This window comes from Rousettus aegyptiacus, unplaced genomic scaffold (genome assembly GCF_014176215.1).
Source record: "Rousettus aegyptiacus isolate mRouAeg1 unplaced genomic scaffold, mRouAeg1.p scaffold_m13_p_16, whole genome shotgun sequence".
Taxonomy (NCBI): domain Eukaryota; kingdom Metazoa; phylum Chordata; class Mammalia; order Chiroptera; family Pteropodidae; genus Rousettus; species Rousettus aegyptiacus.
The window spans coordinates 47666539-47694000 of NW_023416291.1; the positions used below are offsets into that span (position 1 = coordinate 47666539).

At 43.9% G+C, this 27462-nt stretch overlaps 2 protein-coding genes across 3 annotated transcripts; one reads left to right on the forward strand and one right to left on the reverse strand.

Annotated features, from left to right (window-relative positions):
- The first annotated feature begins 205 nt into the window (after positions 1-205).
- On the forward strand, positions 206-15761 carry TMEM192 (transmembrane protein 192). 2 transcript variants are annotated; one of them, XM_016154585.2, is made up of 6 exons: positions 206-372; positions 4934-5080; positions 6289-6553; positions 11065-11199; positions 14688-14790; positions 15083-15761. In XM_016154585.2, exons 1-6 carry the CDS (start codon positions 346-348, stop codon positions 15219-15221), a joined length of 816 nt encoding a protein of 271 aa, XP_016010071.1. In that variant the 5' UTR covers positions 206-345; the 3' UTR covers positions 15222-15761. The 2 variants fall into 2 exon arrangements, with proteins under 2 accessions (XP_016010071.1, XP_016010072.1); XM_016154586.2 differs by lacking the exon at positions 11065-11199 and having other exon boundaries at positions 15083-15649.
- A 5982-nt stretch (positions 15762-21743) lies between these two features.
- LOC107515592 (tripartite motif-containing protein 60-like) lies at positions 21744-23123 on the reverse strand. The gene has a single exon (XM_016154568.2). The coding sequence runs from the start codon at positions 23121-23123 to the stop codon at positions 21744-21746; it is 1380 nt and encodes a 459-aa protein (XP_016010054.2).
- Between the last annotated feature and the right edge of the window lie 4339 nt (positions 23124-27462).

The window sequence follows — 27462 nt, forward strand, 5'->3', positions numbered from 1 at the left end:
GTGGAAGCAAGTGGTGGCCGAAAATAGTTAAATTCTTGGACTTGGAACGCATCCTTTCATGCCCAGGTCTCTGGCTTATAGCGGACCCAGCGGCATCCTAGGAATTGAGGCGGTCCCAGCCGCGGCTGCGGCCCACAGGTCCAGACTTCAGGGCGGGACACGCCCCTCGCACGGCCTCGGCCAATCGGGAGTGAGGGGGCGGGGCCCGGGCACGGCCAGAGGCCGGGCGGGCGCAGGAGTCGGGGCAGCCAGGTCCCTGGAGGTGGCGACCTCCCTGGGCCCACGGCGCCGGGGAACCGGTGGAGAGGCCGGGCTGGCCCGGGCTTCGGCCTCGAGCGGCGGGAAATGGCGGCGCGGGGCAAGCTGGAGGATGTGAGTGCACGAAAGCGGCGGGCGGCCGGCCCGGGATCCCCTTCTTCCTGTGCCGGGCGCGCTGGGCGGAGACTGCGGGAGGAAGCCACCCCAAATCCGTGCGGCCGCGGCGGGAGGCGCCGGGGCAGGTCGGGGTGCGCAGTGCTCGCCCGGCGCCAGGCTCGTTTTCCCGGGCGGAGGCCGGGGTGGGTGCCGGCCGGTGGCCGCACGGGTGCGGGGGGCCCCGGCAGGCGCCCGGCCCACGTGCTGTGCGCATCTTTGATCCCGGAACTGAGAGCGTCACGTGACGCGCGCCTGGCCTGACAGCCCTGGCTCCCGGCGCGTCGCGGGGTCCCCGGCGGCTCCATCGCCCCTGGGGCTCAGGAGGGGCCCCTGCCTCGGCCGCAGAGGGCTGTAGACCTGGAGCGGCTGCAACACGCAGACCGGCCACTGGCGACCCGCGGGCAGAGAGACCTGTTGCAATCATCGCCCGGAAACCCACGTTAGAGAAAAACAATGTCGTGATGTTTTTGAATCTAGACATGGTAGGAATACAAAGATTTTTAAAGTTCCTTTCTTAGGTGGATTCAAACCGGATTACGAAAAAAAAATCAATCGATCAATCAATCGTGACCTCGTTTATAGTGTATGTAGTACAGAGTGATAGCATAATGGCAAAAATCTCTGCCTAAGTTTATTAAAACATTTTTTAGGGCAAATATATTTGTCCCAGAATTAACTGGTTGCCCCATTGACACAAAAAATGTTCTGGCCCTTGAGAAATGAAAAGTTGACAGCTACATTAAACGCTAATTTGGGTTTCTAAATTAATAGAAATCTTACTGTGATCCTATCACTGAATAAGGCACATCAGGCAAGGCACATGAAACACAGTCCCAACCCTACAGGACCTTAGATTCTTGTGTAAATAGTGATTATAGTTAAATTATCTTGACTAAAGAAAGGCTAAACAATTTCTAATAATAAAATAAAAAATCCCCCCCCCACCTTTTTTTCCCCCAGTGGAGAAAAAGAAAAACTAACTGTAAGACCTAGAAATAGATTTGAGACTCACATATAATTAAAGAATAATTGTTTCTAAATTTTTAAGGGTGGGAGTCATGGACTGACAATGTATGGAAAAAATGAATACCTGAGAGTAAAATGAAAGAGAACCGTGTGCAGTAAGAGCTTCTTTGTTGGCAGGAAGCTACCCTAGTGTTCTTGGATCTACAGCTTTTAGCTTTAGGATGAGTACAATCCTAGGAATCTGTTTCACCAAACAATTGTAAGTTAATGTCTCACCAACAATTACGTGGCTCAATCACTTTCCATATGAACAGGTTACCTGCATGAGTATTTGGTGGATGTGATTTCTACCATTCAGTAAAAAGCTAAAAGTTATCTCCCATGTCATAGGCCCAGACACTTAAATGAGTTAAAAAGAGGCAAAGGCTTTTTAGTTAGGGTCATTGTTGACAAGCAGTGAAACCAGCTCTGGCGAATTTAACAGCACGCTAGCAGCAAGATGCACTTTTTTTTCTAAATGGGGGAAGGGTTAAGAAGGGGATTTATTTAAAAGGCTATAGGGTCGATGAACACCTCAGCCTCTGAAAAGATGCAAAGAAGGGCAGCTCAGGTCCCCTCAGAGGCTGCCCTGGAATGAATCTGCCTCAGCCATGGTCTCCCTTCGCTTCTCTGCTCACAGAGCTGGATTGGCGCAGCCCTCTTTAGTCCTGTGACCAAACAATTGGAGATTAATGTAAGTGAGGACTTGCTATAGATTACTGTCTATGGTTAAGGTCTCAATGCTAGCTTCATTTAAATCCCCAGGTCCCAACTGTTTAAGAAGTTGGGCAGTCTTTCATTTAATCCACGTGCAATCAGGTGCTGTATATCAGGTGCTAAAGATAGAAAGAACATAATATAAGAGAGTCCTGTCCTTGTGAAGCACACCTTATTCCAGTGGCTTTGATGTCTTATGCTTAGTATTGTAAGTTATGATAGAGATATGTATGAGTCGGTTTAAAACTAATTCAGAAACGACATGCTAGTAATACCAAATAAAGACATTAAAAAGTTATTATAATTTTTTCTATATGTTCAAAAGGTTAAAAAGACACATGGAGGATCTGAAAGAGACCCAAGTAGGGATGAAAACAACAAGGTCAGATGAGAAAGGCGGTAGGAACAGCATTGAGGCATCAGAGAAAGCATTATTTTTGCTTCAGCAAGTAGTTGACAAGTGGGGAGGAGTACCTAGATGCACAGAGATTGAAAGGTTAGATGAGAACGACGAGTGGTCAGCAGCAGAGGGAGAGAGGGAGATGGGAGAGGCAAATCCTGAAAAGTAGCTCGGAAATGGATTGTAAATCAGATAGCCGGACTGAGAATTTAGGTCTTATCCTGAGGGTAATGGGGAGGTACCCACGGTTTAGGGGAGAGGAACATGAATGTTCATCTTGGAAGAACTTGGACAGCACTAAGAGAGGTTGCTACAGTCTAGAGATTGGAAGGTACCAACAGGCCACAAAAAACAATGGGGGCCTGGACTGAGATAGAATAGAGAGGAAAGAACAGATTTGGGAGTTATAATGGTCATGAATATTATATGAGAAGCAAAGGAAAAGCAAGAATTAGAGAGAATTGTGGTTAATACTTATTGATTGCTTACCCCGTGCCAAGCAGTGTTCTAAGCACTTTTCTGTGTAGTAACTCATCTCATCTTCCCAACAAAGCTATGAAGCAACTTCTGTTATTCTCCTTCTTAAGATCAGGAAACAGACAGAGAGAGATGAGGTAGCCTGCCCACAGCTAGTACTAAGTAGGACTCATATTTGAACCCAGGCAGTTTGTCTTAGGAACCTACCCTTAACCACAGCTTGTACTGCCTCTGGTCAGAGTTGATTGTCCCCACGGCTCTTGATGATCGCTTCTGGTTATGATGATACCATACCATAACCGAGTTAGGGAACACTGCGAGGACAGTTCAGAACGTTCGTTCATCACAAATGTATTCCCTGAGTGCCAACCATGAGTCACTGTTGGGCGCTAGGATTATAAAGACATAGGAAGTAGGGATACAATGGGACTCATGAGGTCAACTGGGGAAGGTGAGTGAGAAGACCATCACAGGATAGTATGACAGAGGAGGTGAGCACCAAATGCTTTGGAAGACTTGGAGGGGTGGCATGCTCCAGAGGCGTGGGTGCCCAGCAAGGCTGCCTAATGGGAATTGCCCCACCTCTGCCTGGAAGGCTACACGGATATTAATTAAGGGAAGAGCTGTGAAGCCTAGGACATCTGCTGACCGAGAAAGAACTAGAGACAGAGGAGCCTTAAAGAGAGCAGAATTAATTAGAGCCGTACCATGAGTTGTGGCAAACTAAACAGGAGGCCGTGTAGGTATTGAATACAAACATTGCAGAGCAGCGTTAAGTGCCTCAGACTGAGAATCAAGCAGCCCACCCCAGATCTGGCTCATGTCCCGGATTACTGCGTTATCTTTATAATCCTAGTGCCCAACAGCCCTCTCGCACCACTTGTCATACCACCTGTCGCATCTTCTCCCCCTTCCCAAATAAAGAGCCCTTACTCCTGTCTTTGAATCCTGTTCCCAGGCTTTCCTTTCTTGCATTGTCTTCATTTTCCTCTCATTCGAGTACAACTAGCTAACTTAAATCTGGTGCCTCATTCGTGCTATTCATTTGCTAATTTATTTCTTCCCTATTATATACCCGTGCACTATATTCTGTTGTAAATTCTGTCTTGTTTAGTCCTGCACGCCTTTATCCCTAAACTCCCCAGTGGAAATGGAATCTCCTTTTGGACTGTGTCTTATATTCTTTTATCTTCAATACAGTCAGTGCCTTACGTATAATAGTTTTCAGTAAGAGTCTAAGATTGAGAGATTGTTATATGCACCAGAGACTAGGAAGGACTGTGCCTATCAAGACAATACCTTCAGTACTTTTATATAGGACTAGCTACATTTTTAAGTTGCAGGTAAACCTTTGCCGACTATATCAGTGACATTGCAACTGGTGGTTCTCGTTGAGAATTGGGCATCTGTAGACTAGTCTCCTCGAGGGTGTATCAGGGTGATCTGTTTCTAATAGTCCTCTAAAAAGTGTCTATCATAACTCAAAGTTTGTTTTAAGACCTCTTAATAAAGCCTCCACCAACTTTCCAAAAATTTTTGGAACACAGAGACATAGTTTAAGAACTGCAACTTTATGTAATTATTTCATCAATAATATTAGATAGATCAATATCTAAATTTTAGAGCTTGAAAAAAATTATTGGCTTTAGTCTCATTATATATTACCTTGTTTGAAAACAAATTAAGATATCCTCTACCTGTTTTAGTAATTGTTGTTTTTCACCAATTTGTGTATGATAGTTATCTAGAAGCTTATGGTATATTTACAAAATTGGCTTTAGCTAAGGAGTTTTTTTGTTTTTGTATTTTTTTGCCTCTAACTTGTGTAATGGTTTAAAGTGTTAACGTTTAGTAGATTTGCCTTAGAAACATAACCCAGAAAATGGCGATTATAGCTTAATGCTTTTTTCTGCACCCCAGGGTTCCTTGGATCTCACCCAAAGTATTGAAGATGACCCCCTTCTGGATCCCCAGCCTCTGCCACATCATTCATTACATGCTCAGTTCACACCAAGATTCCAACCGCTCCCTACGGTCATCTTAGCAGATCTTCTCCTGTTGATACATGTAAGTTGGCTGGGAACATACAGTGTAAATATATATATATGTCTTACTGTTAAAGTGTGCAGCTGAAACTTGTTGGATTTCATTAACCAATGTCACCATAAAAAAATTAATTCATTAAAAAAGTAAAATAAAATAAAATGAGCATACTGTTTTACTCCTGTCTTTACTTCAAAGAATTTATTGTAGACCTAAGTGTAGTAGAATCCAATTTCTTTTTTTTAAAATGGATAATACTGCATGTATTACTGGATAGTAGTGTTTCTCATACTTCGGCATGCATCAGACTCCCGGGCAGGCGTGTTGAACCTCAGATTGCTAGACCACACCCCCAGAGACTTTGGTTCAGCTGGTCTGGGATGAGGCCTGAGAGTCTGCATTTCTGACACTTTCCTGGGTGATGCTGGTGCTGCTGGTCGGGAACCCACACTTTGAGCTACTACACTGCAACTTATTTCTTTTCATCTTAACATGTCATATCCATCTATCCAAACTAATACACAGAGATTTAGTTAATTTTTTTTATAGCTAAATGATATTCTGTCATATGTGTGGCTGTACCTTAATTTATTCAAGCATTCTGTTATGAACAGACACATATACTCGGGCAGTTTTCAAGTTTTGCAAATATAGAGAATCCTGCAGTAAATATTCATATCCATGTGTACTAGGGCCTGGTGCTTTTACTTCTGAGTCCTTAAGGTAGGATTTCTGGGTCAAGATATTTCCAAATTATTTTTCAACAGCAATTCTCCGACCAGTCAACAATTTATGAGAATATCTGTTTGCCTCCATTTTGGCACCAATCTTTTAAATTTTTGTCAATTTAATTGCATAGTTTTTCTTGTTGTCTTGACACCGAAACTAGAAATAAACTTTTTGAAACCAAGATTTTACCTTTAAGGCACTAAATAAACCGTTTTTACTCTTTTCAATAAAAGAGAAGTGGGTGGAAAACTGTTTGACATTAAGTACTCATCTCCGTTAGATGGAATTTGAAGTGATTTTTATTTTCCTATTCGTGATTTTATTTGTTTTCCAAGTTACCTGGAAATTTTTCTCCAAAATTTCTGTTTAAAGAGTTTGTAAAAACATGTTTTTCAACTCATTTATAAAAAGTCAATAGCAAAAGTCATAGGTTTAAGAATGGTGATTATTATTCCTAAAGTCCAAATAATGAATTTTAACACTACCCCTTTCCTTTCCACCAGGTTGTGTTTGTTATTTTAGCATTTTTAACAGGTGTGCTCTGTTCTTATCCTAATCCAACTGAGGACATGTGCCCAGGAAACTACACCAGCCCGCTGAAAGTCCAGACGGTCATAATCCTTGGAAAAGTTGTGTTGTGGATTCTGCATTTCCTTCTTGAACGCTACATTCAGTACCACCACAGCAAAGTAAGAAACCGAGGCTATACCATGATCTACCGATCGACAAGGCATCTTAAAAGACTTGGACTAATGATACACTCCACTGGTAAGCCCATTTGGCTCGCTCAGCTTGCCCGTGGCTTGATTGAGTGGCAGAATGACAGCAGAAAGAAAATGTGAAGTTTGAGTTTATAATCGAATACAGCAGGTCCCTGAATAATGTTTCATTCAGTGTCATTTTGGTAAAATGTCGATAGGACGCCATAGAAACTTAACTCTTGTGTATATCAATTAGCCTATGGTAAAATTGGTTTCTTTATACATCGTTTTGCTTAGTCACAGAACCTGTTCAGGATAAGTGAGGACCTAATGTAGATTCTTATTTTTGTAACAGTGATAATATGTGTTGTGGCCACTAAAATTCGGATCACCTAAATGTCTTGAAACTTTTCTTGTATATATAACCTTCATTTTCCTTTGAAATCTGTGTTTGTTATTATAGCATCATTTCTCTCTACCCTTCCTGAGACCCCACCGTAATAAGACAGATTAACAGGAGAAAAATCAACAGCAGCTTAATAACTTGTGTGCATCCTGACTGCATGGGAGAGAGCCAGGAAAACTGAGCCACACTCCAATGGCCCAAGTCATCACCTTAAATATCTCCAGCTAAAAGACGAAAGAAATTAAGGGGTGGGGTTGGGATGACATCAGGAAAAACACAGTAAACAAGTCAAAGGTTCTTATGCACATTTAAGAAGGTTAAATTATTACTTTATTAATAAGAGTTTCTTGAGATTTAGAGTTATCCTCTTCCTAGTACAGAGAGGAAGACGTTCTTGCAAATGGATAACTTCTCAGTTTTCAGAGCTTTTTCCGTACCTGCTGTTTCTTAAAAATAGTCAGCTTAAAATCATCCTTATACCCAAAAGTCATATTTTGGGGTGGCATTTCTGTTCCCCTTCATTATAAACATGGTGTGCATGTATTCCTGTGTGAAACGTAGAAATTCCCTTTTCCTTATTCATCTTAAGATTTAAATGCTGCTCCTATTTGATACCTGTAAGATAAGAAAGAGGGAATTCTTTTATTTAAATGAAGCTCAGTACTAGTACTGTTCTTGCAGCAAGAGAGACACTGTTATGTAAGAAGAGACATTATCTAAAACCGAAAACGAGAAGCAGATTACGAAGGCAAGATCAGAGAGTCCATAGAGGATTTAGAGTGCATGAGTGCTTGCTTTTCTTTATTGCTGTAGACATTTTAAAGGCTTAATGGCATGAAACTGAACTTCTTTAAGCATTATTGCCTTAAGTTTCCATCATTTTTAAAGACCCTCTTTTTCAATTTGTGTCCAGAATAAATCTTTAAACATTTTTGAAACTAGATTAGAAATGTATTTTTCTCCCAGAAAAACAGATCTACAGAATTTAATTTTGATTTTTCTTCTGTGTTCTGTTAATACATTTCCTTAAGGGCAAACTGTGAGTACATCTGCTCAGTGACGTTTTCAGTGGAAGCTGAAGGGCCTTGCTTTAACAGAGAAAGCAGCATTTTGTAGAGATGGCTAATCTTTACTCACCCAGAAGGGGGCGACAATTACCACTCCTTGGTTTTATACGTTCGACTGTTGATGTGTTAGGACTCTTATCTTGGCCAGAAGATGTCACTATCACCTCTTCTACCTCCATGAAGATAAAAGCAGAAAGCTACTTTTAACCACTGAAAGACCTTATTTACTCTGTGAGCAAAATAAATGATCAGTTTCTTAAGCGATTCTCTAACAATGGCATTTTTGAAGCCCACCAAGAGATTGTCTGATCTTTACCTCTCCTCTGACTTCCAAATTTTTGTTAAACATGTGAACCTCTATCAAAGTATTTCCAAGCAATTGCACCCTGAGTTTAATCACAGATGACATCACTTGTATGTTGCTCACATAAAGACCCAGAAAATCAAAGAGATTGGGGAAGGTATTTACCTTGTTTCTATTTTTCTTTAAGTATATTTTTTTCTTATTTGAAGAAAAAGTAAATCATAGACGATACAGAACTTCCAGCTACTCAGAAAATTATAACTATCTTTTTTATCACATGTGATTAGCTTCATCCTGATACTTTTTGTTATTCTCTAGAGAGAGGAAAATAAATTTATTTTATGTGGTGGAGATGGGAGAAGGGGTTTTCTTTTTCTCACAAATAAGTTGAAAATATTTATCTGATTTATCTGTTTCCCTTCCTTAGATCCAAATATATTTCGAACTCTCAAATATTCTTTGTTCCATAGCGAGTTACATATTTAGTTGTTTGTTTTTCCATTGAAATGAAAACTTGGCCCTTTACTTAAAAGCAGTCATTTTCAATCCATCAGATGGGCCCAGACAAGCAGTGTTTCTCTCAGAGGTCTGAAAGGTTGAACCCAGAGATTGAAGACATGCCAAAGTTAGTTTGAAGAGCATTTAAGATCTTGCTTCCTGGCATCTGTTATCAGTTCAGTTCAAGTAAACTCTTATAAAAATTCTCTACCAAAAAAAAACATGGAACCCACAACAGTGCAGTTTGAGGGAACTACTCTAGAATGTAAATTCTGGAAGGAATACTTACTTATAAAAGCAGGCTGCAGTGAGAATTGTAGGGTCCTCGGTTGGGGAAATTGTGTGCTACACACTCTCAGCTTCCGCTGGCCCCACATTGCTCGGGAAAAGGTGCTCTTGGGAACAGGTAGTAAAGCGGCTGGGTCTTGCTGTAGTGTGGCCTGAGACTCTCAGTCCGCATGGGGACTTGCTTTGAGGAGGAGCCGTGGGGCATATATCCAGTATAGGGACAGTTTCCATAAAACCATTTCTATTATAATGATGAGATCTACCATTTATTCAGTACCTACTCAGGCATTGTTAGTTCATTTCCTCTCACAACAGGGTTGTGCGACAAGTATTACAGAGTCTGGGGTCAAAGCGAGGCAGGGTGTTAGTTCATCAGAGGCAGCAGGCCTCCAGGCTCCCAGAGCTCATGCACCTTATCACTGTGCTACCTCCCTTTGACCCCAAGGACTTGTTTCTTTCCAGTATTTTGAATGAATAGTTAGGATCCCGCCAACTCTTAAATCTTTTTTTAAATGGCGAGTGAAATCCAACAAGAAACATCTAGGTTTATGTCTAGGGTTATAAAACCATTAAAGGAAAAAAAAAACCTTATCATGGATGGTCGTCATGTCGGAAGTTATTTATTGAACTCTGACAGCAGGTGGGCGCGAGCGGTGAAGAACGAGGCCGAGAGGTTAGAGGCCGGAGAGGTTAGCCGGGGCCAGGTCCTGGGGGAGGCGGAAGGAAGCCATTGACCTGGAGGGGCTTGCTGAGATTTGTGAGATGTGGAAAGAGCCGGAGAGTGTGTGTGGCTGGAGCAAAACCGATTCGCCTGCTGCTGCAGCAGCCCAGCGACAAGGTGGCCTTCATCTCCGTCTGAACTGAGACGTGGCGCTGGGCAGGGCTTCCTCCAGGCGGGCACTTTCATAATATCCACGGGCCCCGTGGGGGCGTTTCCAGTGGCCTCTTCCACCGAGCTGCAGGCTCCGTGTCCAGAGGGTCCCCGATTATGCCCCGTGACCCACCAGCCTGCTGTCTGTCTCGTAGGAAATGCACAGCATATCGAAAATCCTCTGAAAAGCGTCGTGTCCACTTCTGCGCAGAGGTTTTTTTCTCTCTAGATGTTGTAAATTATGTTTGTCCAGTTCACAAAACTAACTTATAAATCAAGCAATCTGTCAGTGCGCTAAATACATTGTGACTGGTCGCTCGAGTGTGACGCGAGGGGTTCAGGCTCGTTAGAACAGAGCTTTGCGCAGTGACTTCTGGTAGGCCGTTTAAACGTGGCCCTTTGGCTCACAGTCATCCTGTTTGTACCAAAAAGGTCAATCAAATAGGCATTTCCTCTCATAACCAGACTTAGATAAATATATTAAGTAAGGTTTAGGAAATTCTAATACTATAGGAATCGCTTTAGCCCCTTAACTTTTTCTTTGACCGTCTTCAGAACAAAAGTGCAGAATGAGGTTTAAGTGGTCTTCAAAAATAATGGATATTGCTGAGCAAGGGGGTGAAGTAAGTCATATTTGTTGAATGCTTATTATTTTTCCCACATGAACTCACTTCTCACAACAGCAGATGAGGAATTCAGGAAGACAGATGAACTTGGTCATCTGTCCAAGGTTAGCTGTGTGTCCCAGGTTTTCCTCCAGGAGTCTGGAGCATCAGACACCCTCAGGGCAGTGCGGGCCTCCCGTGGCGCACCGCGTGACCAGAATGGGCTACTAGGGTCCTCGGGTGCCAGTGGATCCTGAAGAACTGGCAAAATGCACAAAGAACCCAAAGGAATGTCATTGTTACTAATTCTATAAAACAACCAAAAGAGAATCCCTTAGTTTTTAAGAGTCCAGATTCTCATGTGTTTGCATTATGAGACACCATCAACTCTTAGATGCGTTTTTCTTTTCCCAAAAGGTGAGCAGTTTTTAGTTTTTGTCCTTAAACTTCCTTCACTGCGAAGTTTAAGTGCACGCATGGCCTGGTGGGCGTCGGCGCTGGGCTCCGGCTAACATCGTGCCTCTGGTCCTCTCTCTCAGGCAGCACGGTGCTTCTCCTGGTCCTGTGCATGCAGCACTCCTTCCCCGAGCCCAGCAGGTTGTATCTTGACCTCATTCTGGGCGTCCTGGCCCTGGAACTGATCTGCTCTCTGATGTGTCTGCTCATCTACACAGGTGAGGAATGCAACGAGGCCGTCCTTACAAAGACCCACCTGAAGCCTAGCCCATCATCTCTGCCACAAGGAAGTTTTTCCATGTAGCCGAGAACCTGTTAAGCACCTCCCTCTCTCAGTGCTGACCACATCCAGACTTCTTTCATTTCACATCTACAGGAAGATGCCGATGAGTCACGTTTCTAAATCTGTGTCATCCACAAATTTTTGTCAACCGAAGTGAAGCCTTTTCATTGTAAATCAAAAACAGAAGACTCAAAAGGCCCACAAACTTTTGATTCCTCAAAGGAAACTGAAATGTAAAGCTGGCATTTAAAATTTAAAATAAGAAAATACAAAATTAGTAAATAAAGAATGCATGCAAAACTTAATTTAGCCCAAACTTGCTTTAGGATAAACAATTTAAAACCCACTTCTTTCTAAATTTAGAGCTGTCTGAGGGTTTGTCTGTTGTCTTTCAGAACTCTCAATGGTAAAATTAAAGTAAGCTTCAGATATGTTAACATGAAAAAACAGATGAAAAGGTATTTTGACAGAAAGAAAATTCAGGCCCTGGAGAAATCTAGATTTCATTCCATCTGGAATGTTGACATTTGGTAAAATCTGTCCGTCATTGTAGCTAACTTTGTGGCAATGAGCAACAGTCATTTTGTGACAATAAAATGTCTTACCTATTTTGAAAGAGGCCTGGAGAAGAATATTTAGAAGACAACTGGAGTGACTAGTTTGTAGATGTGAAAGGTGTCACATTCTTAATTGACTTTCAATAAATTTTTCTGTAGTTATCAGCTAACAATTAGCAGAATTAGATAGAGGATTACATTTGTACCTCGGTTTATAAAAGAAATGTTGCCACCCACTTAATTTAATAGAAAAGTATAAGACTAGTTTTAAAGTAAGGTTAATTTTTCAGTATGTAGGCAGTAGCTCAATACTTCAGTAAAGTGATCCACGTGAGAGAAACAAACATTGACTGACCTTGTTGATTGATCAGCTTCATTCTATAACATACGTCTGTCAAGTGCTATAAACGGGGTTATAGTTTGGGTCTGAGAATTCAATCAGCATATTATTTTGTAGCATTTCTACAACTTTTAGTCACTACAAGGAGTGCAAGACTTCAGTCAAGTATTTCCTGTAATACCCATAGAACACTCTGTGACATAAATTAAGTGGCAGTAATATTCCCAGGGTCACGTGTCATCATGTACGTAAAGGGAAATTGATACTGTTAAAATGTAGTCCAAGATTTAATTCTCGAGGATTTAATGTACTATTTTTAAAGGATTTGCTAAAGCCTTTAAAATTAATTATGCTATAAATAAGACGGGTAATGTTAAAAACAAAAAGACCAAACCCGAGACTATTTAAAAGAGAAAGGAAGCAAATGTGTCAAGAATTGTGAGAACTACTTTTTCCAGTTAGCATTTTATTAGCTGCGTGACACCTAAACTCGAACAAAAAGAATTTTCCTTTCCTAATTGCAAAGAATCATTTCGGCCTACGGTCAAAGACTCAGAAGCATATTTCATCCTTATTTACACTAATTAAAACATTTTTATCCAAATAAAATATACTATTAAAAACTGTCCTTTTAAATTCCAAACTAACATGCTTCCTACTTTAAGAAAACCTGAGACTTGGCAATTCAGGCTTGTGAAAACGATGATTTATATAGGGAAGATTTAAAATTATTGTAATCATTCATTTACTTAGTGTAGGGTTTATGCAAATACTAAATTTTTCTAGAAGGTTCAAGTATGACTTTTCCCTCCACATCCTCAGTAAGCCTACTTTTTAAATTACTCCTTCAAATGTACTGTGCGCTCTGACGGGAGAGATTGAGGGAGTTACTTCCAAAGATAACTTTTGCTTTTGTTTGATATCACAGAAAATTTTAGGTTGGTGCCCTGATAAATACATTTTTCTTGCTTCTCTATACTTTAAAAGATAGCTAGTTTTGATAAATATGATAGTAACTGCTTAAGACATGATTCTTTGATACACTGATTCTAATCTAATCTTGACTAATTTATTTGTATTGTAAGTAGTTAATCTCTAGAAATTTAGATGACCTCTTCTCATTAAATACTAATTTGCTTGCCTGCCAATATTGGGGAAAACTAGGAAAATAAAACTTGAACAGTTCTGAGATACTAAATTTGATTAGCTCTTCATTCATTTGAAAAGCAAAAAAATCAGTATAGGCCACTCAATATCGACCTTCTGGCAGCCGGTAAAATTGTCCTCTAATTCATATTCTTTACTCCTGCCAACACGATTGTGTTCATAGGCGACTCTGATCGTTAACAACTTCTCCGTTCAGAGTTTTCTAATGGCCTAAGGAAGAAAATCTGAAATCCGAAATCTTAGTCCAGCATAAAAGGCTTTCCAAGACCCGACCCCTAACCATCCCTGCCCTTCAGGGACGATGGTGAGATCCTTTCCATGACTGCCATTTACTCTCAGGATAAAATCAGGATCCCTGTGGTAGGGCTCACTGAATTATTTGTAAAATAATTATTTCAGTAAGCTTTTCAAGCTAGCGGTATCCGGAAGCCCCTACTCTGAAAGTATAATCTTGACTGTCTCTTTAAGTCAGGGGAGATGTAAAATTTAGGACACTTTGAGACTTTACATTGTAAAATAGCTCGTTTTATGTTTCCGTTGCTATTTTGTTCTGTGTTAAAGCTACCGATTGTCTCAATGTAAGTTTTAAATAAAAGTATTTCGTTAGAACACACACATACACAACACTCTGTCTCCTCAGGATTCTAAGTTCAGGCTTCCCCTCATCTAAGATACCCTCTCCTCCACGACTCCAGTCTTAGTGATGAATTCTTGTTTCCCTTAAGGCTGGACTCAAGCCCTATCTTCTTCTTTCTCTCTGAACCTCTCCCCGACCCCCCATCCCACTCCTGCTGAGTAAGGCGCTGCTTTACAGGGCTGGCCTAGCCCCTTGTGCAAGCTTCCATTGATGGTCCTTTCCATACCGGCTTGGAATGTGGGCTTATCGTCCGTATTTCTCCCTAGCCTGGTAGCTCGTTTTGTATGGCAGAGCCCACAGGAAAGGCTTAGAGTCCTGCTTCCTGGATTACAGCCCTGGCCTCTTGTCTAGTTTCCCTGGGCTGCACTTGATTCGATTGTAGAAAATAAGAGTAATAAGACCAGCCACGCAGGTAGTTCTGAATGAAAAACATGTAAAACCGTTCACCTGTGCCTTCTCTGTTTTCGGTGCACAAAAAAATCCCTGTTATCATTATCAAGAATAACAATAATTGCTGTGTTCCCAGTGTTTACTAAAGGCCTGACACACAGTAGACTTCAGACATTGACGTGGAGAAACGAACCTGTTTGTTCACTTTATGAAGCATTTTTTTTCATATTAACGTATTTGAAAAGAAGAGCCAATGAATGTTATTTGAATAAATGGAAATAGAAAATTTCTCATAATTAGATTCCCTGACAATAATGACTTTATTATTTTAGTGAAAATTCGGAAATTTAATAAAGCCAAACCACAGCCTGATATACTTGAGGAAGAAAAAGTCTACGCTTACCCCAGCAACGTCACGCCAGAGACTGGATTCAGGTAAGCTTTGGGAAGGGAGTAAAAAATGAGAGAAAGAGAACCATCAGAAACCATTCTAACGCTTGCAGATTACGACTATGCATATCTGCCGTCAGCATTAGATTTCATGTTTACTGCCTTTTCGTTGTGGTGAGACCCAGTCTAATGAAGGAGCCTCAGTTTGAATATTGCCTTAGCTATAACATCAAAGGAAAAGTAGCAGATACACACTGTGCTTTCAGCAGTTTTCAGGGACCTCTGGCAAAGAGTGTTGGTGATGCGTCTAACCCACTAATACCTTGACTCTTCGCAGGACTACTTCAAGCCTGGAAGAGATCGTCGAAAAGCAAGGAGACATCATCGTGTACCTGAAGCGACACAACGCACTGCTGAGCAAGCGGCTTTTGGCTTTCACCTCCTCTGACCTGGACTCTGAGCCCAGCAAACCGTGAGAGGCTCAAGGCCGAGACAGCAACCGCAGAGGGAGCGAGAGTCACTAAGACTGACCAACGACGACCTGACAAGCTGACACAGGGCTTTGCAGCTTTCGTCAAGTCTCATCTTCCAATTTGTGTTGGAAACGTGAATTCGGTTCTCACCTGTGTGACTATTTATTATGTAGGGCTCGTGGATCATGTGAAAGGTGCTTTGTAGAGCATCGCTAAATCAAGAAGAATGTCTGTTTTGCACTTTTCAAAATTATTTAACTGCCTGGTTGATCCTAGGACCAAAGATGTAATTTAAACATCTCCTTGGCTGACACGTCTTCCACATGACGTAAGAACCTGGTAATAATTTGGCTGTTTATAGATGGAATCTCACACGACAATGTGTTTAAAACAAGGATTTGATCAAACTTTTAAACTGATGAGGAAACTTATTTCTTGTGTTAATATTTCTTCCCATGGAGCCTGATATGTATTTTATATACTACTGTGATATTGAATGGCAGCTTGGCCCTTGTAGCTCTTATAAAGAATCTCCTCACTGTAGGACCAGGGTTTCCCTAGTTGATTTGCTATGCTAACTCCTGCAATTTTCCATTCTCCAGAAAGAAGATATGATTCCTCTGATCAGTGTTAGACCAACCACTGCTGTGACATCTGTAGCATCTTCCAGTGGCAACACTTAAACTTTCTCTTTATTTTTGCCCTTAAGAAGTTATCATGAATTTGACTCTATCTTCATTGGGTCAGTAAGTTCAGTGATAGGAAAGGGATCCTCTGTGGCTTTAAGTTTGTCTAAAGGGAAAGAAAAGACACCTTTTTTACTCTTGGACTGTACTTAAAAATTATGATGGGGATAAAATGTCATATCAACTTATAAAGATACTAAGTTTACCTAATTCTCCAGATAAAATGAAGCACTTTCATGAGCAAATGGCATGATTTCTCCAGTTTTCCCAACGTGCCCCCTTTTCAATTTGCTGTTGGCACCTTTACATGCTGCCTTAGAAAGAATCGGTTTAAAGCTTAACATGAGGGGAAGGGAGTATTTGTGATAATGTATGATAATTTATTTATTTATATTGATTTTTTTTTTTTTTGGTATCTAGCTAAATATTTGGTTTGAAAACCCTCATGCTATACAACTGCTATCGGGCAAGGGATGTAGTCGTTGGTCACACCCTCTGTTACTCAGAGAAGGAGAACACGTGTTTCCTTTAGTTACAGCCACCCCGGGGGTTCCGAGAGTTTCCTAAGAGAAAGGAGAGATGTGTCATCAGCAGGCGATACCACCGAATCCCCAGAATGACAAGGTTCATAAACTAAAACCTAAATTGTATTCGCGAAATTCAGATTGGATCCGGGTCGCCTGACCGCCCCTTCTTCTTCCCTCCCTTTTTAAAATTTATTTTTCAAGTACAGTCAGCATTCGATATTATTTTGTATTAGTTTCAGGCGTACAACATAGTGGTTAGACATTTATGTAGTCAATAGGAAGTGCTCACCCCAATCAGCCTGGTACCCATCTGACCCCACAGTTAGGATGCTATCGACTGCGTTCCCGACGTGGTACTTCACATCTCCATGACCGTTTTGTAACGACCCATCTGGACTTCCTGATCCCTTCACCTTTTCCACTCAGCTCCGCAGCCCCACGGTACTCTCCTTCCTTGTTAATAAGTATGGCTTGAAACTGCTGCCTTCTCTGGACCCGTCTCTGTGTTCTGGAAGAGTCTATAAACTTTGTCATCAGCTGTTTTCTATTCCAAAAGGAAAACACTGGTAGTAGATGATCAATTCTTACTTATTTTTTAATTCAGTTAAGACCTTCAGTCAGTTTCTAAGGTTCACGGGATGAACTTCAGTTTGCAGAGAGGCGTAGTTAAAATGTTAGGATGACTCAGGTTCTGACGTGATGTCTCTATAACCTCCAATATTTTTTCAGTTCAATAATGAACATTTCAAACAGTAAAAGAAAATGAAACTAAGTATCAAGCAGCAAAACAGAAGAGTGACCAAAGCAATTTATTTATTTACTTACATTAAAATTTCAGTGTCCATAAAATTTTATGAAAGTACATCCATGCACCTGTGCCTATGACTGGAGGCGGCCTCCTCGGTGGGTCTCACCTGGTGGCCCTGGTGGTCAGGGGCCTGAGCGCACAGGGGACACAGCACCTCCAGGTCCTCGTCACAGAACAGGGTCAGGGCCCGATGGTGCTTCTCGCACAGGCGCCTGTCTTCCCGCCTCTCCTGGCTCCCGGTGACCTGGAGGAGCCTGGCGATGTCCACCATCCTTCCCAGCTGGACGTTGCTCCTCGGGTGCCTGTCTTGGCATGGGCGGCGGCACACGGGGCACGGGAACCTGTCGCGCAGGTCGGCCCAGGACCGCCGGATGCAGGAACGGCAGACGTTGTGCCCACATTTGATGGTGACGGGGTCTCTCAGGTCGTCCAGGCAGACGGGACAGTTGATGTTCGCCTGGAGTCCGGCCAGGGCTGCTGCAACCGCCACGGAGCCCTGTACCTATTGTTTCCTGGGGGTGTGGGGGGCGGGGAATGAGAAAATATAATTTCATGTAAGAAATCCTACTTCTGTACTCATGGTCCTGTTTATTGCCACCCGTAAGGCCACAGTCACTTTGTTTTCCCCAGGCCAGAGTCCACCAACACCCACATCCACCACGGGGGGCTGCATAGAACTGTGTATGTACTTTCGATACTAAGACCTTTGTCCCTGGGTTAGGTTTCAGCTGGGGGACCTGGGGACAGTACTTAAGAGAAGCAGGTTAACAAGTGTAAAGTCCCAACTTTAACCATTTCAAACTTTTGAAAAACCTCAGAAAAGGATTTGGAACTTCTTTTTTCTTTTTTTTTTTTTGGCTTACAACAGTTATTTCTGATAGCACTGAATTCTTCACAGGTCAAATTTACTTGTTTTTCATTTATACTTCTCAAATGCAAGATATATCAAACTGTACCCTAAATGAATGGGGTTTGGACCAGATTCGATTTCCTCTGAAAACCAGCCACGCCAAGTAGGAAAACTGTCATTATCACATGAGGCACAGAACGCAATCTGAGCTCAGGAATTCAAGTGAGAAAAAGCTGGGAAGCACAGACACACTAGCCTTTTAAGTTGGGCCCTGCCGGGGAAGCCGCGCAGGAAACCATGGCTCTGAGTGCACCCGCTGCCCGCACTGAACGTGGTCCCCACTCACCTGAACCCCTCCGCTGTGGGCAAGTCTACGAAGTGGGTCTCCAAGAAGCGTCTCTAAAGCGAGGGTGGCACCAGCTGTGTGGCTACAAACGGGACCCTCGCATTTATATGTACCACTAAGAGGGTGGAGCTATGAGGACCCGGCCAAGCAAAGCCCGGTGACTCCTCCCTGGTCTCAGGAGGGGTGGGTCAAGGTGACAGGCTGTTCAGAGTTGCTGGTGGGTGGGTGGGGACCGGTGTCCTGTGATTCAATCAGACCAAGAGCGACAGACAGCCGCTGAGTTAATAAGCATGACCTCGTTAGCACCTTTGCAATTCTCCCTTAATCCCTTCAACCATCTTTAATCCCATCTTTGCTGATGAAGAAACTGAAATCCGAAAGCCTGAGGCCTGTTTTTCTCATCCGGGAAAGTGTCACGCTGGAGCCCACCAGTTTCACCCTGTCTTACGGTCCGTACCTTCAGCGCCCTGCCACGGGACTTTTGCACAAGAAACTTTGACCTGTGGCAGCTCCCGTGCCCCATGCATATTGTTTACTCCCTACTTCCCTGGCATTCTCTCTTCAGATCCCAGCTAAACTGTGACTTTCTTTGAGAAGCATTTTTGAGCTCTACGAAAGATTTTGCATCACGATTTATTTTTGGCAGATTGCTTCTTAGATAACTTGGTATTCCTATCGACCGCTAAACATTTTACCCACATTCTTCCTTTCGTTTAATTTATTTTCGATAAAAGTTGACATCACCCACAGTCTTTAGAATTCAAACATTTACTTTATGCTACCAATCTACAAAATGGGGAGTCCCACAAAGCAAAAACTAGTACAGAATCATAGTTGATTCTTGTCAATCTCATTGCCAGCAAGAGTCAATAAGCAAAGAGATATAAATAAAAACAGAATAGTATTTAAGGGGCATTGAAATTACCAAAAACAGTTTCAACGGAGTTATAAGCTCAGATATTAGATTGCTTTGGTCACAGTGCGAAGAGGAGACAAAGATATTTCTTTAAATCTAATCTATAAGATTCGGTCAACATAGAACAATGTGTCTTTCAATCAATTCCATCAGGTTCTGTTTCTCCCCAGAGTGTCTTTCTGTATTCTAACCCATACTGCAGACGATGGGATTTACTAGGCGGACAGGGAGCCCACGAGGAATAAGAGAAATTAGCCCTGGGGAAGACATATCTCATCAGAAGGAGAGCTGGTAGAAACAGGAATGTGAAAGATCCTTTGGTGAGATTTCAGATGGAAATGACGACTATGTTATATGAGCCTGGAGAAAAGATGATTCTTGTTAGAACGCGGCAGGAAACATAGCTGAATTGTGTACTGCCATTGTGTGGAAAGCAGAAGTTGTTAGTGATGAACTTGGGTAGTTGTACAAGAGCAATCTTTTGTGACTGGAGACTCTACCCTCTGTGTCCATATAGTTTCCACTTTAAGGATGACTCACAGTTAATACACTATGGTTAACTGACATTTTAAGAGGGGAGGACTTGGGTTCTTTAAGTAACCATGGCAACAGAATTTTGTGCATTTTGAAACCATGCAGAGTGTGAACTGCAAGTGTGTGTGTGTGTGTTTGTGGTCTAAGTATACCTCGACCTCACCTCTGGCCACTACAATGTCATTCCAGTCATTTAAGATGCTCTTAGGCTTCTTATCCACAGGAATCATTCCCAAGTAAGATTTTTAAAAAATTTATTCCATTATGTTTATTTACCCTCAGTGATTCTATTTCTAATGAATCACCAAAATTTCAAAATAATAAATGCTTTATATTTCTACCAAAGGTAGAATGCTTTAAGGTTTATTTTACTTAAAAGAATGACCTTCTTTTTTATCGGAGCGAGTCATTGAACGAGTACTATAGGATTAAGCCAAACTATTGTCATGTCTATGTTCATCTAGTTACAAGTTCTAAATGGAGAGTTTTAATTCTAGCACTCGTCGTTGATGTAATTTGCTTTCGTGTCTAATTAGATTCGTGAATTATGGCAGATAGTAGGGTTTCGCCTTACATTACGTGTAATCTTTTCAACCCCCGTGCAGATAATCGGGCCTTGCAATTAGTTTTGGAAAATGGAAGAAGGGAAAATGTGCGTCACTTCCGGCTGTTGGCCTTCGGGTCGTCGCGTGCTCTTTTAATGCTCCCTCTTTTTCTAGTCTAGCGACTCTGTGCTGTGACAGCCTATGACTGAGGGACTTAGATTCCCCGGGTGGGCAATGGAGCGATGAATGTCCTATGACCCACATTGCACTTTACTCGAATAAGCACTAATAAGTACTTACACGTCTTGCTAAGCCGCTGAAACCACAGCACGGCATGGCTACTCTGGTGGATGCAGGAGTCTCTGGTGCCTCAGCGAAAGGAGTTCTCCAAAGCTCAGCTGAGCATCTTTTCACATTATGGATATAGACAAATATTATAGAGATATGCAAAGTGAAACTTCATTTCCTCAAACCGTAAACAGTACCCATACGAGCTTTCAAACGAAAGCACATTCTAAAAGGTCGGCAGTTCCATACGTTAAAGAGAGAGGTATGTGATGTTTTGAGGTTATATATGAAAATGATTTCATGAAATACGAGATGAGCAAAACAATTAGAATTTTGAAAATTTTATATGAAAAATAAAAAAGAAAATAGAACGTGATCCTTGTAGGAACTGCCGGCTTAGGTCTGTTAAGTCTGCAACACGGGCTTGCTGGAACTCAGCAAATGCAGCTCCAAGCAGCGCAGCTGAAATCGCACACTTGCCTCAGGCCCCAGAGCCAGCTACGAGAGAAGCCCCTGGGGGCTGCACTCCGCACTGGAGAATTCTGCTCACAATGCCAGTGGTGGGATCAGGTTGCACAGCCAGAGTGGAACTCATTCAAAAGATGTTAAAACTGATGATGCCACACCACACAGCAGGAGAGTGTGAAAGGTTCATTACTCACACGACGAGGTTTTGGCGGAAGAGTACGGTGGCTTTCAGAGTAGGTGCCAAAGTGACCGTGAGCACAGGGAAAAGGAACTACCGAGGATGTGCATGGCTGTTCCTGGGTGGTGTTGGGGGGAGGGTTCTGGCCTGGCTGGGGCCTGGCTTGGCTGGAACTTCCAACCTGCATGAAAGGATGGAGCACCTGGGCTCTCTTAGCAGCTTTCCTGGGTGTGAGGAAAGGGGGACGAGAAAAGGGTGAGCCCCAAACAGCTTTCAGCAGTCAGGCATCAAAACTGGGATCAGAATCTTTATTACAACTCTTGCTTCCAATTCCAAGGGAAGAAAATAACCACATACAAAACTGCCCTCCCCGTATAGTTCATCGGTGATCTCTGAGGATACTGATTTGAAGAGAATTTGAAGAAGACGGGATAGAGAAATAAGGCATAAGTCTTTCTGTAAATATACCAGTGAATCTATATAGATATAACCTGTTATTCAGATTATAAAATGAAACCTCTCCCAACTCATAATCCAGAAAAACGCCGACCTGCACTCGTCCTGTGGGGCACGCGCCGCATGTACTGGTCCAGAGCTGATATTGCCAGCAGCCATTGCTCGGGGAGGGGGACACATGACCATTTCTGGCGAAAGATTCTTTACAAACACCTAAGCACCATTCACCTGTGCCTCTTACTTCTACCTGCCAAAAATGCCGGCCGGCGTCAAAGCCCTCAGAACCAAGAACAGCCGGGTAAGAAGCCAACGGCTCGGGATTCTGACAACAGTTGGGTGTCATAGTCCTACGGGTCACACTTTTTCTGTCTCTTGAGATGTTGAGACTTCGATGTGCTGTTTGTGGATCTAGTGCCAACTCGACCTGAAATCTGCTGATCATTTCATGCAGGGAGAAATAATGCGGGGGGAGAATGCACATCTGTTGGTTTAATTCACATGAAAAGACTTCTGGGGTCTTCAAGTGCTCATACCGGTGGTAGACGCTTTCGATACCTGTGAGTAAATCCAGATCTGTCTCGTAATACTTATCCGCTATTTCCCTTAAGAGGTTGTTTATGGTGAACATATGGTTTGAAATCTGTCTTTTGTTTTTAATGAGTTTTTCCTCGGCATCCACCTCTTCCCTGAGCAAGCGGGCATTAATTTCATCTTGCTCTATTTCCAAGGATCGCTTAAGTTCTTTACATTCATAGCGTAATTCTCTCCGGCAATATTCCATCTTTCTCCTCACTTTAAATGTTTTGGACACCTGCACGCTGAGCCCCTTTTCGGCTTCTTCGACCTGCTCCCGCAGGCGCTCGGCGTGGCCCCAGAGCCGCCTCCTGTGACGGGCCGCAGCTCGCGCAGTGGGCGTCAGGGGGTGACGCCGGTGGGCGGGGGACACGCTGCACTGGGGACACAGGAGCTCCAGGTCCTTCTCACAGAACAGGACCAGCGCTTCACGGTGCCGCTCGCACAGGGCCGTCTCCCGCGGCCTCCTCCTCCTCCTCCTCGAGCTGTCAAGCTGCTTGATGACGTCGGTCAAGTGACCCAACTGGGCGTTCCTCTGGCAGCTCCTGTCAGGGCAGTGGTGGAGGCAGACGGGACAGGGCAGGACGTGGAGGCCCGTCCAGCGCTGCTGGAGGCAGGAGCGGCAGAAGTTGTGCCCGCACTCGATGGTCACCGGGTCCCGCAGGTAATCCAGGCAGACGGGGCAGCTGGCCTCTGCCTGCAGGTCGGCCGGCGAGACCGCGGAGGCCATTGTGCAGGCCTTTCCGTCTCGGGCCACTCTGCGCTCGGAGCTGGGAGAAGCGAGCAGCCGATGGCTCCGCGGGTCACTCTCCGCTGCGGAAGGCGGCAGGAGCTTCGGAGAGGGGTCCCAGCCGCCAGCCGGCGACCTTCCCGTCGGCCTCTCCCTCCGAATTTAATGCTCTTCCTCCCAAGCTGAAGGTCAGCCGTGAAGTCGTCGTGGTCTGTCTGAAAAGACACAAAATGCAAGTCACATATGGGGTCTGTGGACGAAAGGACATTGCCATTTAAAGGACAGTTCAGTGAGCAGTGACCCTTCCGTCCCGTACTAAGTAAGAGTCCCTCAAAGGTGACAAAATCATTTCTCAGGACAGCATTTAAGGAGCAGTTCGCAATCAAGACTTATCATCTGTTTTGCAACTCTGAACGAATTCATCGATTTAGGCAAATTCATCACTGGCTGCAAACAGCACAAGAAAGACTGGCAGCCATGTCACAGAACTGTCCGAGGGAGCACACACACTATGCGTGAAGAAGCTTAGCCAGGAGAGTGGACCTAATCTCACCCAGCAGAGGCCCGCCTGCTCATCTACAGGCAGCACACAGGATGGAGAAACGTGAGGAACAAGCCGGCGACTCTCGGTGTCGGCTGGCCTGGGCCTCTGCATCCCCGGAGAGCTGGCGCAACACGAGCTCTGGGTGCGACAGCGAGGGGATTTGCGGAGAGACCCGTCTCTGAGTGTGCGGATGAGCAAGGCGCATGGCCCTCCCCGGCGTGGGTGGGCATCACCCGATCCAGCCAGGGCCTGAGGCGAGCAAACACTGGGAGGAGGCGGATCGGATTCACCGTCTGCTGCACTGAGCACGTCCACCTCCTCTCCTGGGCGCTCCTGGCCCTCAGCCCTGCGACCCAGACTGGAGCTGCACCCCCGTTCTCACGCTGCCGGGCCTTCGTTCTGCACAGCACCGTGTGCCCTGGACGCCAGCTGCAGACTGCGGATCGTGGCATTTCTCAGCCTTCCAGCCTTGCGTGCCAATCATTGTAAATAAACCTCTTTCTAGATGAGTACTATTGGTTCTGTGTCTCAGATAAACCATAACGAATATACTGAGTAAGTAATTAGTAAAATTCAGGCTGTGATAAACTCCACTGAAAAGTCGACCATGTTTCTTCAACACACACACTCACACAAAACCCCACAAACTAACCATGAGGAGGAATATGAGAATTAAAGTAGACTTAAAGACGTACTCACCAATTACGACGTATAAACGTAATTTCATTCCATTGTGAAATACATGATTAAAACTCCATTTGGAATTCGGATGTCTGAGGATAAAAAAATCATGACAATTGTTTCAGGCTGAGAGAATAAATAATATTCAAAGCATGCATATAAATCTTTTAGAAATATATAATGAAAGGTTTACAAGTGAAATCTTATGATGTCTAGGCATTTCCTTCACAAAAATAGGAAGATGTCGGTAAGACTCTAGGTAAGGAATGGCAAAAAGTTTACAATTAAAGCACATGGGGTCTTTACGCATGGATTTACTATAGTATTCTCTCTCTCATTATGGATACCTAAAATTTTCCCCTAAAGATTTACCTTTTGACTTCGATTTCAGTGTGTCTCTGCTCTATTCTAGCCAAACCAGTTTCTTTTATTCCTTTAAGCTTCATCCCTTTTCCCTTTATCTCAAATCTCTCTGATCTAATTAAATTCCTCTTTCCTTGTAGTTGTTCGAACATGTCTCTTTCCCGCTCACCCCAAGACCATAATCTTCTCTGTTCCCACTTCCCATATCCTGGTCCCAAACTGAGATAAATCGAGATTGAAGAAAGATCATGGCAGGCATTAAATTCCCATCTGCTTGTATGTTATGTGTGCGGGATTCCAGGTCCAGTCTCTGTCCATCTGTGTCATTGGGGATGGGTTCTTTGTCCCCCATTTTTTTAGGGACACACGGAATAAGGACAACTATTACACTCACCTCCCTCTCAGTCATGTGCTAATATAAACATAAACTTGGATGAACCTGTTGGAACATCTGGTTTTAAACAAGAATATATGTGGCACGGAACTTAAGAATCTCTGAAGAGTGTTTACATTTCTCTTCTATGGTATATCAAGAAATATATTTGGTCTTTCTTCCTAATTTCTGGCACAGGGCTCCTAAAACCCTTGAAAATTTCGGTGTGAGCAGTATATTTTGGTTTTCCTTAGGAGCTCTTACTGAGCACGTCTAAGTTTTTGCTAACAGGGTGGGGCAAGATAGCCTCGGGGTTGGCATAGTTACCAGAAAGACCAATTCATGAGAAAATTAGAATTTCGGCCCCACCCGCCGAATTACGGGTGTGAAGGAGGGGGCTGGAGATTAAGTTCGTGAAATCAGTAAAAACTGTTGGAGATTTGAAGAGCTCTGGGTGGAGGAACGTGTCCTAATGCACGTTCCTCGGCCACAGGGATGGAGTCCACTTCCTCAGACCTCTTCCTGGCCTTGCCCTGTGCGCCTCTTCTTCCAGCTTCTCATCCGCGTCCTTTATGACAAAGGTAGTAAACCTGAGGAGATGCTCGGGTTCTGCGAGTCTCGCTAGCAGATTAATGGGACCAAAAGAGGAGGAGGTCGTGGCGACCTCTGATCCATACAGCTCGGGCATCAGAAGAAGTAGCAACAACCTGGACTTTCAGCGGGTGCCAGTCTCGTGGGGTCTGACTATCTCTAAGTAGAAAGTTTCAAATTCACCTAAATCTTAGGACGCTCAGGGTCTGCGGCTTATTGAAGAATTGCTTGATGATGCTGAAAAAGATACCATCGTCCTTATTCGGATTTTTGAATCGTAGGTTTGTCGATTTTTCTCAACACCATCAAAAAGTGTTTAATGTTCTACAAATTCACTTGAAGGTCCTTGGAACACCTAAAACGTCATTATTTCTCTAAAACAAAGTCCACGGTTTGTTCCAAGATAAAAAAGGAACATACGTACCTATTAACATGTCAGTAATATTTTATCCTCAAGTAAGTAATCGCACACATATGTAAACCCTTAAACAGAGAGCACATGGAGAAGGGAAATGGAACGGCGACGAGCAGAGGGCCTGGCACTCGGCAGGTCCTCACCAGGAGTCCCCGGGACTTCGCATCTCCCCGAGCTGAGTTCCAGGTGAGCGGCAGATGTCAGGTGACGTCCACACCCACAGCTGGATCTTCCTCTCCCTCTACCGCCTCCTCTCCTGAACCCACTTAAGGTACCTACTCCGCCCGCCAGAAAGTCTCTTCCAAATAAATCCACGCAGCACCTCCTGTGTGCTCCGCAGCCTCGCAGGTCACCCGACACCGCCGACTCCTCCTCCTCCGTCACCGCCTTCACCTGCCGGGGTGAGGCCTCCGTGCAGGGTCGCCCCAGTCCACGCCCCAGCTCGGCCCGCGCAGTCGCCCCAGCTTCGTTCAGCCGCAGGTTCTGGTCCCTCCCTGAGTCCCGCTCACCTGTGGCTGGAGACGCGCTCACCAGCTGCCCTCCGTCCTTCAGGCCTGGGGGCCACTGGCAGCTTCTCCGCTCCCCGCAGAGCAGGTGGGCTTCCGTGACCCAAGTCAGAGGACAGAACACAGCCCAAATTCTCTGTGCACTGTTATGAGTAGTACCGGGCCCACTTCGGCTTTATGACCCTGTAGGGAGTTTCCGCTCCTTCTTCCCATTGGACACACTCCTGATGCAATCAGCATCGAGGCTATAACAGGCCCCCCCGACGACATTTCTCATCCTCCCTCCCGCATCTTCTGAGTTCCCACCTCCGTCCACCGCTGCCCTTCGTCTCCTCTCTAATTCCATCCAGGATCTGGTTTCCGATCCCACTAAACATTTTGAAAAGTCTTCGCTTCAATTTTCTCAAGTGAAATCGCCTGAAAGGCTTAGGTCGCTTCTTTAGAGGTTGTGTTTTAATACCTTCTGCTCCATGACCTTGGACTTGTATTGCAGCGGCCACTAAAGGACTGGATACAAGGATGTTATTTTTGATCTGTGTGAAGTTTTATAACCCTATGTGTCACTTTGTCAAAAATTTTCCAGCAGATGGTGCTAGACACTACTCAGGACACAGGTCTGGAGAAGGGGAATTTGTGTCCTGAGGAAGGGCCTCACCCTCTCTCTGGAATAAATGATCATCCACACTGAAACAAGGCATCATCTGCATTCCTCTTTTACGTCTCTTCTCCCCGGAAGGCTAGATGCCCAGGGGTGGACACTGGCTATTGTCATTGTGTACCGAGACTCTAATGATTAAGTTACTAAGTGAGCGCTCAAAGTTTGTTGAGTGGAGGACTTCATGAATGAGCTGATAAAGAGATGATTG